Genomic DNA, 17,819 nt, shown 5'->3' on the forward strand with positions numbered 1-17,819 from the left:
ATCTTCTTTATAACTTCACTCATCGTCTATGCTACACCACCGTTAAAGCACCGAGTTCTGTCATTAAGTTTGCCACCTTCTACGTCATCACCTTTCCATTCGGTTCTGAACTTAATTGCACAAACAAAACGTAGAAGGTGGCAAGGTGAAGCTCACTGCCAGAACTCGGTTCGTTATCAGTGAGGTGGCACAGACAATGGGTAGTTACGACTAGTTTCATTATCAAATTTCAAGGCACTTTAAAGTCATTTTTAGTACAGTGACTCTATCAAACACAGTGGCGACAATTGGAAATTTAGCAAGAATATGGCGGCTTAGAAGCATAGATTTCAATGCTATGATCTCTAATTCGGAATGCGGATTGGCTCACGTCATGTCATGTGACCAAATCCGCCATATTCTTGCTAAAACAATGAAAAACGAGACCACAATTGTCGCTACTGTGTTTGATAGAGTCACTGTAATTTTTAGTAGGGTTAAAGGAAGCTTTAGAATTAAAGCGACTTTAGGTTTGATTATGAAACCAGCCGTTAGTAAATGAAAAATAAATTTTTCAATTGCATTGCACGGCAATATCCAATTTTTTGATATCTACGCTAATGCGCGCTAGTATGACGTTGCATGTGGCGATGCCGAAGTGACCCAAGTAATTCCAATATCCTATTGCATCACCTTGGCTATCTTCTTGAGTAAAATAATCAAAATTAGCATAATCCTTCCATAATTTCTTTCACATGATATGAAAAACATTTTATTATAGGGAACTAGTACGCCGAGAAAAAAGGTCAGGAAACACTGGACTAGTGTGTAGGCGTCCTTACGCATGTCAGTGGGCTAGTAAATGATATCAGTCATGATGGTGACGCTTACCTTTAGTTCGCTGTTTCATCACACCTCTATCATACCGTACCTGGTGTAAAGGAAGCGAGTAGAAAAAATTTTGAGAAGCGTAATGATGACTTTTAACGCTTTTATTTTGGAAAATTATAAATTTATACGAATGAATTTGTTCTTGGTAACCTTACGGTGCCCAAACATGGCGAACACTCTACTGGGTAACTATTTTCAACACAAAAAAAAATGTATGTAAAAAGAGTTGATAAAGTAGCGTTTCTGAAATGACAAAATGGAGCAAGAGATGCTGTTCATTGAGTTATTCACTCAAATACTCTTTTCATTAGAGATTAAAGCTTTAAAAGTTTGAAAAGCCGTTTTAGTGTATTTTCACGAGGCACGGGAAAGTCATGCTGCCGATTTCAATATATCCTCGACGAAAAACTACGTTTTGTTTAGTACTCGTAGATTGCTTATAAATTTCAGAAGATGCTCAAATCGATAGTCTTCTTTTATTTACGCTGCTTTCGAGTCAGGTGCGCGAAACCCCGAGGCTTGACGCAGTGGAGCTTCACGCTCTTGCTTTGACAGGAATTCCTAACAAACTGTCAAATTAACCACGCCCCGCGTACTGGAACGGTCAAAATTCGGAGCGGTACGCTCTCGGGCCAGCTAATGACTGGAAAGCATAGACAAACGGTGCGCCACCTGGTGTCGATTTTTGTAACTAGAGTTAGTACTTGTTTGTTTACATAGACAAACAGAGAAGATTCTTTGTGTTTTGACAGGAGTTTTCACTCATGAAGTTCCGTGCTTGTGGCGCTTGCAAATCCTCTGCACAGAACACACCCTTGACTTACTTTATCATCCTCTGAGTTACAGTGACTGGGGGGTATAAAGTCACTGTACTCTGGGTCAAAGTTAGTATAGCAGCTTCTTGAATCTACCGATGTTCTGATCTACTTCAAAGGTATATCTTCTGTTTCAAATATTGGGATAATGAAATTTTATGATTTAATTGGAAATTAATTCAATCGAAGCAATTAGTTATTAGTATTTATTTCATACTGACCATAATCAATACATTTGATATTCAATGCGAAAAACAGTGAAATTTAAATCGATCATAATTCTTAACACATCATTGAACTATATATATTACATCGTACAGAATAATAATTTGAAACATAAAATATCAACAATTATTCTTTTCGAAGTGTTTACCAGAAATAATTAACTTTATATCTCTTATCCTGGTTTTGATTTCCGGGCTTGAATCCACTTCTAATTCGGGCAATGCTGATCCAAAAAGATGTGCTACTTTCATATATTCACGATGTTTCGATAGTTTCTTCACAAGGCATGTGACGATATTCAAAGATTCCTTCCTCAGTCTTGTATATTTAGGTATAGCTGAAAATACCAAAAACATAAGCGAATTGAGATTTGACTTGAAGATGAATTTGTAGTTTATATCAGAAAGTGATGAGAAGCTTACCCAAGGAATACCCCAGCATTAATACCGTCTGATCAACTATGCACGTCAAACTTCGCTCGTCTGCTTCAGACAAATCCTTATCTTCCAAGAGTTTCAAATTTTGAACAAAGTTATACATGGCCTCCAGAACACTCATTTGAATTGTTCTAGTAATTTTTGGTAAGAATTCCATACAGTGTCTAACAAAAATTTCTCTGAATTTTTCCTGAGTTCCTTTGGTTGTCGGAATCCAACTTTTGCCCAATGTTACATAGGATGCACACTTCAACTGTATGTTATCTTCCCTGTTTTTGGCTATTTCTTCAACTGACAAATCTTCCTCATCTTTGTCTTTACCATCCCCGTTTTCAATAAGTATATTTTTAACAATGCCATACACTTCCTCAAATTTATCAAGTTCTAGTGACGAAAGAATATCGCCCAAACTTTTTAATGCTTCAATTTTGTAGGGAATATTATCCTTTTGGCATTGTTGCAACATACATTCAGCTATTTGTTTCTTTAGGTCTTCTGAGGAGTTTATGGAGTCTCTTAAAAATGTTTACACTTTAATATAAGATGAAATGATGTAATTGGTAGCTTGAGATTATTATCATGGATGTTCGATTTCTACTTTGGCGCAGAGTTTCAGAACTTACTTGCAATTGGTACATATGCTAGCTAAAGCTTTCAAAAGTTTCTCTTTGCCATTCCAAGTTCTTCCTTTCAAATTATTTAATAAAATATCGATCAAAGAAGTGAGGTTGTTCATATCCAAGTTTGATCCAATTTTATTGGCCAATGTTGTAATTGCATTTGCTGCCTGAAATGTGTTGATTTAAAATGAAATGTAGTTCAGGAGTTAATATTGTACCAAAACATCAATGTAGATGTGGTATTATCAGTTCGAATGCCAACGAAGTTCGAACATAACATTTTCGTTACTTGAATATTGTAGTCGTTTTTTGCAAACCAGCTGTTCGAGGAGATCCAATGTCGATGTTAAGTTGTTGTTAAAATGCCTAGAGCACGTGTACGCGGAATTTATCGCTAGCTATGTGAATTTGAAAGAGGTCGAATTATTGGTTTACGGGAGGCGGGGTTGTCATTTCGAGAAATCGCAAACCGTATGAACAGAAATCCAACTACTGTTATGAGATGTTGTGAAGCGTGGTTTGATAATGGCCAAAATCGAAAATGAGTAGGCACCGGATGTCGAAGGGGCACAAATGAAGTTCAAGATCGGCGTCTAAGACTTATGGCCATTAGAGACCGATTTGCGACAACTCGATCTTTGGCTGATGAGTGGTTAGGAGAACAAGGCCATCCTTTAACTGTTCGAACGGTTTACCGCCGGTACAAGGTCTTTTGGACTGCACCATTATCGACCCCATCTTGTGGTCGTCTTTTCTGATGAATCTCGATTCTCCTTGGGTGCACATGATGGCCGAAGAAGGGTAAGACGACGTCGAGAAGAAAGACGTGAACCTCATTTTGATGTTGAGCGTCATGTACACCGTACAGTAGGTGTTATGTTATGGGGTGCTATTGCACATGGAAGTAGGTCACCTTTAGTCTTTATTCGAGGTAACATGACAGCGCTGCGTTACCTTCAAGAAATAGTGGAGCCATATGTTCTCCCTTACCTTAACCGGCTCGAGAATCCAATATTTCAGCAAAATAATGCTCGACTTCATAGTACCAGAGTTAGTTTAAACTCTTTTGAAGCGACCCATGTGAATATTTTGCCATTACCGCTCAGATCCCCCGATCTTTCGCCCATAGAGCATGTTTGGGACATCATGGGTAGAAGGCTTGGAAATTTACCCCAGCCCCCACGGCGGCTCTTAGACAAGTACAGGTAGCTTGGGAAAGTATCCCTCAAGAAGAAATAGACCATCTTCTTGCATCAATGCCAGGACGTGTTGGGGAGTATATAGATAACTGCGGTGGACACACACATAAATAACAAATTTAATCAAAAAATTTGTAAACCCTTCGTTTTTTTCTTCGAATTTTAATCATTTACTCCTTGATATACTATGTTTTACCAAAGAAAATTTCAAATTTAAACAGCTCTTTCTGGGTGTTGCAGTTTCTTTGTCAGTTAGTATATTTCAGTTGAAGTAAGGATTAAGCAGACGCGATAATGAAAAAGCAGACGTCCTTTGCAGACGTGATCGATCTTTCACTGTTCTATAGATACTTCTATAGATACTACCGTAACTCTATTAAGCCACGGCCCGAGAAACCTATCAAGGGAACTCGGCGAACAGCTTAATCCCACAGGTTCGGACATCCAGAACGGCTTGGTAGGGCCGCACTTTTATACCTGGAGCATCCAGACTTTGAAACACTAAGCTACCGGACACTTTCTCGGAGAGCGAACCTTCACCTGCCTTGTTAATAACTCTTCCCTCTTTCTACACTCCATTTATTTACTTTACTTCCCGTACTTAAGTCTAACCCGCATGGATCATATAACTCCATATAAGAGGCGTTAAAAAAAACAATAGAATTGACTCATTACTCTTAAAAAATAAAACTGTATTAAGAAAATCCCACCTGTGCTTTTGTCGACCAATACGACATCTCTAAAGCTAATTTTATAGTGCTGATGTGATTCTGTAGATATTGTTTTATTCCACTTTCTGTTCCAACAGTATTATCCGACCAGAGATCTTCCCAGATCTGCAAGGTGCTCATAGTATCTGGAGTTTTCTCGTCGTGCATTGCGAAGAAAATTAAAGGTAATAGAACACTTGAAAATTTCTTCATTGTTTTCTGGCTCTGAACACTTATAGACTGAATGGCATAAGCCACAGCCGTTTTGACTGATGCATCTGAAATGAAACTTTTTCAGTAGATTAATCAACGGGGTGATTCAATTCAGATTAAAATGTACCTTTTCCCTCGATATACCACTGATCCAAGTCTTCTATCAGTTTCTCAACGGTCGAATCTTTAGCTACAGATGCTACGTAACCAATGGTCATAGCGTAATTTTTTCTTATAGCGGCATTCCTATCTCGCAAACCGCGGGTTAAAACTGAGATTAGTTTTTTTGAATATGGTTGCATGGCGTCGTCCATCTGAACAATTAGCAATGTTATACAGTGTGTACAAGCAATTCTTGTTGCCAATCCTACTGACTGTTTCATCAAATCAATGATCTTTGGGATGAGTTGTTCAAGTATGGAATTATCTACATATTGTAAGCTCTGGAACGGCACAACTTGAGTAATCAGAAAATTAGGTTTTCCATGGTACATACATTTGAAACCGTTTCTGTTGTGAAGTACGACTTAGCCATAGAAGCTCTAGCATCATCGACTATCTCTTGTGACTGAGTTCCTCCTAACCTTGTACTCAGATAGGAGAGTTTGCTTGACTCGAGATCTCCAGTTGCTTTCAGTAGAGCCGGTATAATCGTCGGCAGGAAAAGTTTGATTTGTTTTCCGCACAAATCTACCAATTGCGAAATAGCCTGAAGACTGAAATAAATCGTTTTTTGTCAGAGTAATTATAGCAAGAGTTATAAGCTTTTGGAAATATAATATAGTCATTAAATGATAACGATCTACCCGTTGATCAAGTGTCCAGTACATAGTATACAGGGTGTTTCCCAAATGTGGTAAACAAATTCACGATAAATGAGTGATTTGTAGACAGAAAGGTCTTGCATGCTCATGTCCGGAAATTCTTTGTTTCCAATATACAGGACGTTAAATGTTATGGGGAGAAGACTGGTAGCTTGTATCCTAGCTGGAGGTGGCCATTTCAACAATTCTTGTGATTTGAAAATCTTTCCACATGAGATAAGATTTATTATCGTAATTAATTACAGTCTATTCACTTTTACAAAAGCAGTAGGCTGGCCGTTTTCCTAAGTTTTGGTAACTAGAACGGGGTAAGGATGCACACATGAAATGTCGTTAATGTTGCCATAACCATTTACCAACTTGTTTTTTATGCTGCAAAAATGTACCAGAAACTCCTATTTTGATTGAGAATTTACCCATTCTTATTGTAATCCTGATATTTTAAAATCGTTTATCAGACGGTATCGAACATATTCGATGTAGGTAAATTTATAGTATGTTTCATATGAATCTAAACGACTTATATTTTATCTTTATATTTTTACTATCAGGAAGATAGTCAATAAAGAGTATGAATTTCCTTCAAATTTGAAAATATCAGATTTGGGTTCCTAGATGAAACTTGGATTTACCGAAACTTATGTCGTAACGTCCAAGAGAATAACCAAATTTAACACTTCTCAAGCATCTGCATATTACCTATGTGTCAAAAATGTTTTTCTTTCATAAATAATAAATATACTTTAAGCCCGTGTTCAACAGCCGAGAATTCTCTAGATAATTGCCGTGAATTATCTGCAGTTACATACGTACTTTCGGTAGAATTCACTGTTCAATTGCGTACAAAATAATCTCTGCCGTTGTCTTGCCGAAATTTTGTAGAGAATTCTCGGCTGTTGTAAATGGTCTCAATATGCATATAAATAGATAAAAATCCTTTCAATCAGTTTATATAAACGTTAATTATGTTCGTTATAAATTTTCGAAGCCATTTACCTTCTGATGTAAATTCACATTAGAAAAATACATTATTACCAAGTCTTTAATTGAGAACGGACAACGTAGAGATTTTGACAAGCGTCGTAACCTCACATATTCGTATATATTGTTTCCATTCCGAAGGCCAACCGACTGCTTTTATGGAAGTGAATTGTCTATGCGTTCTACATTTTTGCCGCATTGTCATGAAGCTGACCAGGATATTTATGAGCACCTTTGATTTTATTGGGAGTTTTGAATTTCTACACTTGTGAATTGTTTAGTTAACAAAGCTCAAAATGCTGCCCCAAAATCTTAGCGGCCTAGGAAACCGCTTAACCTACATATTTATCAAATTTTAAACTGAAAAAGACAATCAAGAAACGAATGCAATGTGAGTTGAGCTGAAACAATTTGAATGAGAAGACAAAAATAATCTAACCTCACTAAACGTATCTCAGCCACACTACTCATAATACCATCATCCAACAAAGGCGGTAATATCGCTTCCATCATTTTTATCCCATCTTTTCCCTGTGCTTCACCACACGCTTGAACGCAAAGCTAAAATTGAAATAATTAGCCGACATATTATTTGGACAATGGATGGGGATAATACTTTGCTCAAAACTTTGGCGGTATTAGTTGCAACAGTTCTGGTCTCCTCGTGATGATCATCCATTACTCGGAACAACTTGGTCCACAACTCTCCCATATTATTCACAGCATCATGAACAGACTTATTTCCAGAACTCCTCAGGAGATCCTGGATAGCCAGACAGCAAGATTGTCTAACTCTGTATTGGCCAGAGTTCAAATTTTCGATGAGATCTTTGAGAATTTCGTGAAAATATTGTTCCACCTAAGAATTTAAAAGAAAGAGATCGTACATTCTGAGTAAGGTTCTCTTTAATTTTATATATAAGTGAGCACGTAAGAATTCGAACATCTTTTACTTCTGAAAAAGATCAATTTCTATTTTCAATATTTGGCTGATGTGTTATGATTGTAGAGCAGAAAAAATTTGTTGTAATTGACCACATTAACTGTATGTCTTGTATTGCTTCGGTAGTGGCTCAGAACAGTTTTCAACAACACACTTTTACAGGCGATGTTAAAAATTTTAAAAATATCAACGTTTTTCATTTTTTTATCATCGTTTTTCAGAAAAATCACTTATTTTGTTGAAAGATATCGGTGGTTCTGCAGCTCTGCAGCACATATGTGGAAACCGCCCCTGTATTATCCCATAAATATCATAAAACATGAAAGACAAATCAAGTATAATGGAAGTTTTAACGGCATGCAGTCAAGAATTGAATTCTGAAAAAAGTACCTCCCAAAGCTGGACTCGAACCTCCAACTCCCTGATCAAGAGGTACTTTTTTCAGAATTCAATAGGGAATACTCCTTCTGACGAAAATGATGTTATTTTTTATGAAATATCTTTGAAACGTCACATTTTGAAATAACCTTTCAACCGTTTCCCAAAAAAAATTATTATTACTTAATTATTATCATTACTTAAAAATGAAAAATAAAGATGAGTATTTAAAATTTAAAGCGTTTCGTTTCTGTTGCACAAATTGGCAACATCGACGGAAATAAATATGGGTGATATTAAAGGACAACAAATACACTATCTTGATGAGATATCTTTTTAAGATATATAGAAAGATGGCTGTCTGCGACGAACGAGGAAGGTCGTAAAATTTACTGGCCGGTTACTGTTGAGGCCTGCCAGTGAGTACGCACCTTATGATGGCTGTAAATCAATAGCTGTTATTTTATAAACAAGCCATTGTACTTTTTTTTAAGTAGGCGCTGTTGCCAAATCGTAAACTTAAAACCAAGCGATTTAAATTTTAAAACCTCATATTTGAAGAATGATTTTGGATAGTTTTCGCGGTGCATCATTCATGATTATTCAGTTTAAACTTGCATATGCTGTGATAACCCAAATTGAGGAGATTTCCCCATTCTTGCCTGCATGCTGTTAAAACTTGAATTATATTTAAATTATATATCATCGTAAGACAAATCAAGATCCAAGTATAAACTCACCACTTTCTGTTGTTCAGAAACCAGCACCCTCCAAATATTGTGCATAGAATTTTGAATATTAGGCGACGGATCATATTGATATCTATACAACTTTGGCACGATGACAGGCAGATAGTTCTTCAATTCTTCTCCGCATTTCTTTGCAATTGTGGAGAACCCGAATGCTGCACCTTTTTTGGAATTCCACATGGCATTGTGATTCGCTAGATGCATAAACTGATAAATCAAATCGGGTTTATTCAGATCAGAAGCCAAGGAGCACAGCTCTTTGTATGTAGTCAAATTTCCGCTGAAATTTTCGATAATATTAATTTTCAATTCAATATTTTGTAGTTTCAATTGTTACCCTGTCGGTGAGGCACCCAACTGACCAGCCTCAAATAACTTAGTATCGCTTGAAACTTGCTGAACTTGCCTAGCGCCAGTAGTTAGTTGTCGAACTAGAGCAGATAAAAGTTCTTCTGACTTATAAGTATCATAGAAAACACAGAGAGCCTTGGCAGCAACATCTTGAACAATATCTGAAAAGTACAAAGTTATTTAAAAAACATTATCTTGCAAACATGAGTAGTTACTTATTTTTTGTAATAATCCAGGGTATTTCACTGTAAACTTGACCAACATATAGTCGTGAAGATGAGATCAAAATACACCCAGTTTTCAAAACATAAGCAAGATATCTACAGGTACATACTATTTTATGTCAACACCGAAAAAAAATTTCACAGGAAATAGTTGAATTTTTTCGTGGTTAAACTACTACAGAATGAAAAAATATCAATTGGTTTTTGATACTATCCCAAAAAAAAAAAATTGTTCCCTTTCTATAGAAGAAAAACATTACCAAGCAGATATTTAAATTATTCGATGAGTAAGATAAACTATAACGAATAGGTACCATTATTTTCTCCAAGAAGTCCCAGAAAAGTATTCTGCAATGTATCCAAACGATTGGAAATGGGTTCTCTTTTACCACAACTTTTTACTACAGCCAGAAGCCAAATGGAAGAAGCTTGTCTAGAATTTGGATTGGTATTTTCACTTAGTTTCAGTAATTGACCCAGTAGCCAATCAAGATTTTCATCTGGTAATTCATCATTTTCCTCTGGATTGTATTCAGTAATTCTGTCAAACCACTTATTTCTGGCCTCCGGGGAGTAAACAGTCTGTACGCACATTACTAATGATTCACCAATGGTTAAGTGGACTTCGACATCTTTAGTCTGAAATGAAAACGACATGCGACATCAGGACATCCAATTTACCCCTTCGGAAAAATCTTGTAAATATGGGACTTACGATACATAGAAAAGAGCCATAGTCTAACAGTGCAAAATAAACCTCTCGGCAAAAATCCAGTTTCTTTTTGCAATAATTACCGTCAAACGGGGTGAAATGGATATAGCGGGATGAAGTGGATCAACCGTATTTTTCCGCATATTTTATAGCGTAACTCACAGACAAGACCCTAAATTGCCGCGAAAAAAACTCTGGATCTACTGTTACCTCCTAAGATTGCTAACTCGTGCCTTGGATACAATTCTGGATGGTTAGTTTTCTCACAAAAAAAAAGTTTCGTACTCTCTCGAATAAAAAGTTTTTCAATTGTTCAACTTCAATTATATATTTGGCGATAACTACGATAGTTATTCTCACCTAAACTTTTACAAGTTATGTAAAAACTAGTTGCAATGATATTCCCCATTTTGAAATCAAATGTACCACCACAGTTCTTTAGGAAAAAAAATATTTGTTTTTGTTACATCATTCAAAAGTGAGGGGTGAAGTCGATCACCAATCATATGTCAATTTTGACCATATTGCGTATAGGCCAATGTCGCAAAAATACCCTTTCGGTATATCCGCATGCAGAGGATATAGCTCTTGTGAAAAGGCACCAAATAATTAGCAAAATCCACCTGAAGCAAGTTACACGTGGCTGGCACATCTTTACTCTGGAAGCCAAATAAAAGAGAATTGAATCTCCACCTATATGAAGACATGCATACTGCTATCTTCGCTCTGAGAGTTAGGAAATTGAATTGGGTTGGTTCCTGTTTCTCTGTCAGATGTCGGTACGATGTATTTATACATCATACCCGCTACAGAAATGGAATAAAAGGAGCCGGCAATTCATAGCACTTCTTTGACGAATGAGTTTTGTTGCTCTGATGAGGTCAAATAAGACCGAAACCATGGTCAGCATTTATTCTTTGTCGACGAAATGAAATTTCTGGTAATACTTCGAGCGATGGTAATTTGTTAGTTCGATTCAGATCGTAACATTCGTTAATTTCATTATCTGCGGTTGTTATGCATCTGAATTAATTTGTTTATTATTTACCTGCTTTACTATGAAGGCGTGATCCATTTATTTTCGTTGTTTATTGTATTTTGTTTTGAAACAAAACATGTTTAGTTTTACACAGAAAGAATAAAGATTTTTTTTTCAATGGTTCTAGGTCTGATTTCACAGCACCTGTTGGTCTTAAGCCCGTTTGCAACAGCCGAGAATTCTCTAGAAAATTTACTCGAGATTTCATGCGCCGTGAATTATGTACCGTTACATACGCACTTTCGGTAGAATTCTCTGTTCAGTTGCGTACTAAATAGTCTCCGCCCTTTTCTTGCGAGAATTTTGTAGAGAATTCTCCAGAGAATTCTCGGCTGTTGCAAACGGGCTTAAGGATTCAAAATATATTATTTTTTCATTTCATCTGATCCACTTCTACCCTCGTATAGCCATTGAATATCCATTGATTTTTAAAATGTGATGGATGATGTGTGGATCGCACTTCAACCAAAAAAATTTCAAAAACTGTGCAGCCAAAAATTATGGTAAATAGGCTAATCGGTAGCAAAAGGATCATAGAATCTATATTATAAACGCCAGCCCACTCGCACTGATACTTTGAATCTTATTGCTAAAAAATCTCGATTTTTGATCCACTTCACCCCGTTTGACGGTATATGTAGAGTTTTTCGGGTTAGATTAATAAGATTTCACAACAGTTAGTAACAAAAATACAATAATCGAAAAACTATAAAATTTTGCGAAAAACCGAACTTTTGAAAATTTCGGAAATTCAGTTTTTTTTCACCATCAATACAAAACAAATAGAATTCGTGGCCGGTGACGTTCCCGACGAAAACACTCTTACCTCGTAGACACGATTAAATAGGCGCAGCTCACATAAAAACAAGTCCAGTTAATTATTGAAAAATTATCAACTGTAATAAAATTATTCTCGAACTGCGCGATTGCATTTTTACAGTCCTCCCCTTTCTCATAGCATACCCTTTCAGCATTTTCAAACTGATATAGAGAAGAAACAAAAGTAAAGACATCAATACCTCTTTTGCTGTGTCCAATAACCCTTCCAGAACATGTCTGACATGCGGAAATCGTTCACCAACACAAAGCAATCCCAAAGATCTTGCGGCTTTCTCCTTCAATTTGGTATTTAATTTTTTATTATTCATGATATTGAGAAGGTTTCCAAACAAGTCTACTTTAGTTATGGCTTCAGTAGCTGGTTTTTTAGCATTTGGACTTTCATTAATTTTCCCATTATCAATGGGCAAGGATGCACAGGATGCTATAATACCTATACTGCTACAAGCAGCTCCGGATAAGAGAGGATTGCTGTTTTTCAGGAAATCGTCTGAAAAGTAAAAAAACCACTTACATGTAAATAATTCATATAAGTGGCTAAAAAATGTATATACCGGGTGGCCCACCCCAGAAGCAGCTCATTTTGAGGGAGTAAATTAAGATCTTTTGAAAATCTTTTCTTGTGGTGTGTGCAGGGTGTTTAAAAGCACAATTTAAAATTATTGTCATATATACAGGGTCTTCGAAAACAAAGATATAGACCAAAGTTCCATTTTTTAAATGTAACACTCTGTATTTGACCTCAAAAATGGAATAGCAAGCTCAATGTAGCAAATAAATAAATAATTAATTAAATTATGATGATTTTTTTCAGATCACTTTATACCTTAGAAGGACCATTTACGAGATAATGGCGAAAATGGTTTGCTAGTTTTAAAGCAAAAATCGAAAATTGCTCAGAAACTATCAGGTTTAGATATAGGAAAATTTTATGAATATAGTTTCAAAATTAATTTTTACGTTCAACGAGATATAGAAATACCGGGTGTGCCATTTTAAATAAGGAAGTTTTCGACGATTGTTTGTAGTTGATGTTTGAGAATTAATTATTACCACTGTGTATACTACCGAGTTGAAATTTTCTTTTATATGTAAGAGTAGCCAACTTGTCTACTCGAAAAAAGTCTGTCTGTATCGCTGGCGTAACCAATTTCTTCATTAATTGCTATTTAAAAAAAACTCCATATTTTCGATTTTTCGCCATTATCTGTAAAGGGTGCTTCTGAGCTATAAAGTAATCTGAAGAAACTCATCATAATTTGAACTTGCCATTCCATTTTTGAGGTCAAATATAGGGTGTTACATTTAAAAAAGTGTAACTTTGGTCTAAATCTTTGTTTTCGAACACCCTGTATATATGACAATAATTTTAAATTGTGCTTTGGGACATCCTACACACACCACAAGAAAAGATTTTCAAAATATCTTCATTTACTCCCCCAAAATTAGCGCCGCGTCTGGGGTGGGGCCACCTATATTTGAAGAAATATAGAAAGTAGTCAAAGGAGCTTACTTAGTATATAAATAACATTTGAAACAAGACTGTCCATCTTTCCTGTTTTACTGCGTAGTCTTGACTCTAAACAAGTCCCAAGGGCTAGTAGGGCACCATGTTGAACTTCAAGTGTTTTGTGATTACATTGTTTAATTAAACATTGGATAGCCTCTTCGAACTTTTTCTGTTCTACATTCATCAGAAGAAGTCCATACAAAACTGAAGCATACTCTCTAACTTCAGTTTTGACAGAACTCAGCAACTGATCATTTATCCAGTTGGTGTCTTCAGAGAGAACGGATGAATATTGAGGAAGACATCCGATTGCTTCAACTAAACAAGCAAGGGCCTCAATTGCTGAAAAAGGAAATAAAATTTAAAGTAAATAAAATTTAAAAAGAGAGAAAGTATTGAATAATACATGGTATGAGGAAAAACTCACCTGAGTTTGAAATCAACAACTGTCTGCAAAGCTTCAGATAATTATTAAACGCTTCAAAATCTTCTTGAGCAGGCTCAGAATATATTTTTCTCAAATGTTCTGCTATTATTGGAGTGTCATCGCAAGGATGGTTCATGATTTCCCTCACCAAAGGCACTTTTGCATCTTGAATAAGACACAATCTAACATATATGAGAACCTGGAATTGAAAATTGTCAATCACATCAAAAATCAAATGGATATATTTACCTCCTTGCAAACATCCACTGTATATGGCAGTAGTTCATTTCCAGAAGTTTGTTTCCTTTGACTCTTATCCTCATTCTCAATATATTTAATAATTGCTGTGAATGAGGGGAGTGTAACATGTTTGTCACTCAAATTTGAAAGATTGATGTCTGCTTTTCTTGATTGACCATACAAAGATTTATATGCTTCTGAAGACACCTCATCTTTCCTGTAATGTTTTTAGAATATATAAATTAAAGTATTGAATGATGGAGTGAAATAATTAAATTGAATACAGCTATACACAGTATATCCTCATGTTTTTAAGGTGCTCCATACAGGATGTCCCAATGAAAAGTTAGCAGTATTGTTATTTTTTTTATATAGAAACATTAAACTCAAAATTTCAATTGAAATTTCAAGTTGTGTTTCGACAAATGTTTCAAATGTTTTCCAGTGATAAAGCGATTATCAAGAATACTCACATATCTCCACAAGCCTGCAGGAGTAGAAGCTTAGATGGTACATGATCGGGAGGAAACACACAGGCCAATACCTTCACAGTTACAAATCGTACTAAGACATCTTCAGAATTGCACCTATTTTTAACTAAGGCATAAATTAAATTGAGCCTTCCATCTTTATCTGCTTCATCCGGGTTACTATCATACTTGAAAGCTATAATAAAGCTCAAAAGTCCTTCACGTATTTGCAATTTCAAATCAGCAGATGCTTCTTCCAAGTTATGCAAAAAGTGTTCAAACAGAGTGAGGTTATGGTACACCAAATCCGGAAATTTTTGTGCCAAAAGACCTATCAAGACATATGCTTGACCTTTCTGATTTTCTTCACCTTCATTTGTATATTTCTGAAGCCCCCCAAGAAGAACGGATGCCAATTTTTTAAGAGTGCTCATGTTGCCACTTCAAATGAGAATCCAGTCAGATAAAGGGTGAAAATAGGGCACTCTAACAACGAATCGTCAAAGTTGTTAATTGCCGTTGGTTACTGTAAGGCAGGAAAACCTTTACACCTACCACTTCTAAAAAACACTTAGTCTGCTTCATGGTAACCAATGACAACCAATGATTTTAACAATTTGTTTAGTGCCCTATCTCATTGTCAAACTAACCTTCTTATTATATTATTCGTAAAATTCAATGCCAAACCCTTTAATTTTGTGTTAGTATTATTTCCATACAAAGAGTCAAATACTACTTGGATGCACATCGGGAAAATCAAGCCATTATCTTTTGCTCTACACAGGTATTGAAGTAGTTTCAAACGTATTCTTATACTAGCAGGGGATTTCTTTTGATCCTGTCTTACATTTCCTTGACTTCCCAAATACATTATATATATTGGTAAGCAAACACTAGAAGAACTCCAATCGATAGTCCTAGAAATAAAATACTGATAATGCAGATTTGAAGCATAATTAACAATTTTAGAGATTTTTTTCATTACTTACCCTATAATTTTCCTTACTTCAGTCTCAGCTAAATTTGCTACACTAAATCTTGTGTCTGAAGATGCAACAATAAAATGCAAAATGATGTCCTCATTTTTAAAAATTCCATGTGCAAGGAATTTCACAATACCCAACTTCACCTGAAAAAATGTAACATAAAAGATAAAAGATGATATAATTTCAATGAATGTTCTTGAAAGGAAATTGTTAGTTTATATTGAACGGCGATATACACCTAGATAAATTTTGTTTGAACATTTTTATTCAGTTTGATGATATTGATCTCGAACCTATTGAATTAATTCACATTGAATCAATATGGAAACAAGCCTAAAAGCTTTTCAAGAAGAAAAATATTGGTTTTTCATCGAGTAAGCAACTAAACCTCATTAACGAAATAAAATAATGGGAAAAAATAATAAAAAATGGTTGTTAACATAAAAAATAAAATAAGCAATAACTTCACAATCTAAAATTTCTTAAGATCATTTTCATACTGATTCCTTCATTGATTAAAATTACTTCAATATTACATCAAAATTTATAAGCATATAATATATTCTTTTGTGGGTTTTTGGTTCAGTTCAAGGGCTTGATTGAAAAAATGAATTAAATAACATCAAAATTTCAATCTACTTTTGCTTGAAGATCTCACAGCTTCCTCACAGGTTGATAAAATCAATTTTAAATTTTCCTTCAAATTTTGATGTTATTAAATTCATTGTTTGAACTACCAAGTCCTTTAAATGAACAAAGTCCCAAGAAAGACTATATGTTAAATGTATGGTTCACGAATCTAAGGTTCGGATCTTTATGCTTAGTTATTGCTTTTTAACTACATTTCACATAATAAATTTACCTCTTCTAACTCATCTGGCTTCATTGGATTTTCAGTAGTAACTCTCTTAAATGAATATTCACTCATTGCAGGAGGAATAGTTAAAGATGGACTATTATTTTCAGACTGTGACTCTGTTTTAGGGCCCACAGCACTAGAATTGAAAACAATGCTAATGAAGCTTTCTGAAAGAAAAATATGTAATATATTTCATTATTTCTTACCCATAAGGTAATAAGAGAACATCTAATAAGAAGCCGAGTAAGTGTTTGCTCAATTCCTGTTTTTCATCCAGACCAAAAACAGAAGGTGTTTGTTTTGGGTCTGTTGGGACCTTTACCTTGTCTAAAAGAGGCAGAAGTAAGAAGAGTAAACTATCAACATGAGTCTGCGGTTTGTCTTTAAGAGCATTCAGAACTGCAGGAACAAGCTCAACTTGTTTTTCTACTGGTAAACGTGGAAACCCTGTTTTGATATAAATAATAGAAAAATTCTGAAATGTAAAGAGTTGAAATTAGCATTTGTGTCACATAATCTACTTGCCAACTTACTATCACAAAAGAAGTAGCTTTAGGATCATGATACTGAGTTAGAAGTGCTTCCACCGGCAGTTGAACCAATGGTCTAGTTTTCAGTCTTTTATTTATGTGAATGAGTAACTCCATGACCTAGGATCATTTATTTTCTTTTACTAACTAGGTTGAATAATTTATGGAACGTTACCTTTTTACGCACTTGCTCATGAGGAGAGGCTAATTTGAGTAAAACAGGAGTTAAAAACTTTCCCAGTACACTTTCAAGCTGTTGATCTGTTTCTGTCGAGCCGAGTCTGAGGAAGACACGCTCAAAGAGCTCTGTAAATAATAGGATATTCAATTTCAAAGTATTCATTATTAATAAATCAAGAAATTACAAGGAAATTCACGATCATATTTATGAATTTTCATTCAATGCTCGGAAAAATCATTATACGGCAACCTCAACGAATTCGGAGGACTTTACATTCAATGAGCACTGTCTTATAAGTTTCATTAAAATATTTACCTAATTCATCTTTACTTGAGCCCATTTTTAATTTATGAATTCTAAATTTTCTGATGACTGTCAGGAAAAACAAGTGAGGTTAAGTATTATTTTGACGTCTCTGACGTTTAAATGTTAATAGTGTCAACATATTTCCATAGATACAGGCTGCTCCTCCACAATATCAGTCAT

General features: G+C 35.3%; 1 protein-coding gene across 1 annotated transcript; it reads right to left on the reverse strand.

The window, feature by feature from the left end:
- Positions 1-1,877: 1,877 nt before the first annotated feature.
- LOC123313598 (proteasome adapter and scaffold protein ECM29) lies at positions 1,878-17,802 on the reverse strand. The gene is made up of 23 exons (XM_044898546.1): positions 17,649-17,802; positions 17,328-17,458; positions 17,156-17,272; positions 16,829-17,097; positions 16,626-16,758; positions 15,767-15,906; positions 15,428-15,694; positions 14,781-15,218; positions 14,317-14,524; positions 14,068-14,266; positions 13,644-13,982; positions 12,310-12,620; positions 9,854-10,178; positions 9,302-9,476; positions 8,956-9,244; positions 7,511-7,753; positions 7,334-7,455; positions 5,586-5,805; positions 5,217-5,532; positions 4,877-5,154; positions 2,971-3,134; positions 2,333-2,862; positions 1,878-2,247 (listed from the first exon to the last, which is right to left on the reverse strand). The coding sequence occupies exons 1-23, from the start codon at positions 17,671-17,673 to the stop codon at positions 2,030-2,032; spliced, it is 5,457 nt and encodes a 1,818-aa protein (XP_044754481.1). The 5' UTR covers positions 17,674-17,802; the 3' UTR covers positions 1,878-2,029.
- Positions 17,803-17,819: the final 17 nt, after the last annotated feature.

Source organism: Coccinella septempunctata, chromosome 5, assembly GCF_907165205.1.
Source record: "Coccinella septempunctata chromosome 5, icCocSept1.1, whole genome shotgun sequence".
Lineage (NCBI taxonomy): Eukaryota > Metazoa > Arthropoda > Insecta > Coleoptera > Coccinellidae > Coccinella > Coccinella septempunctata.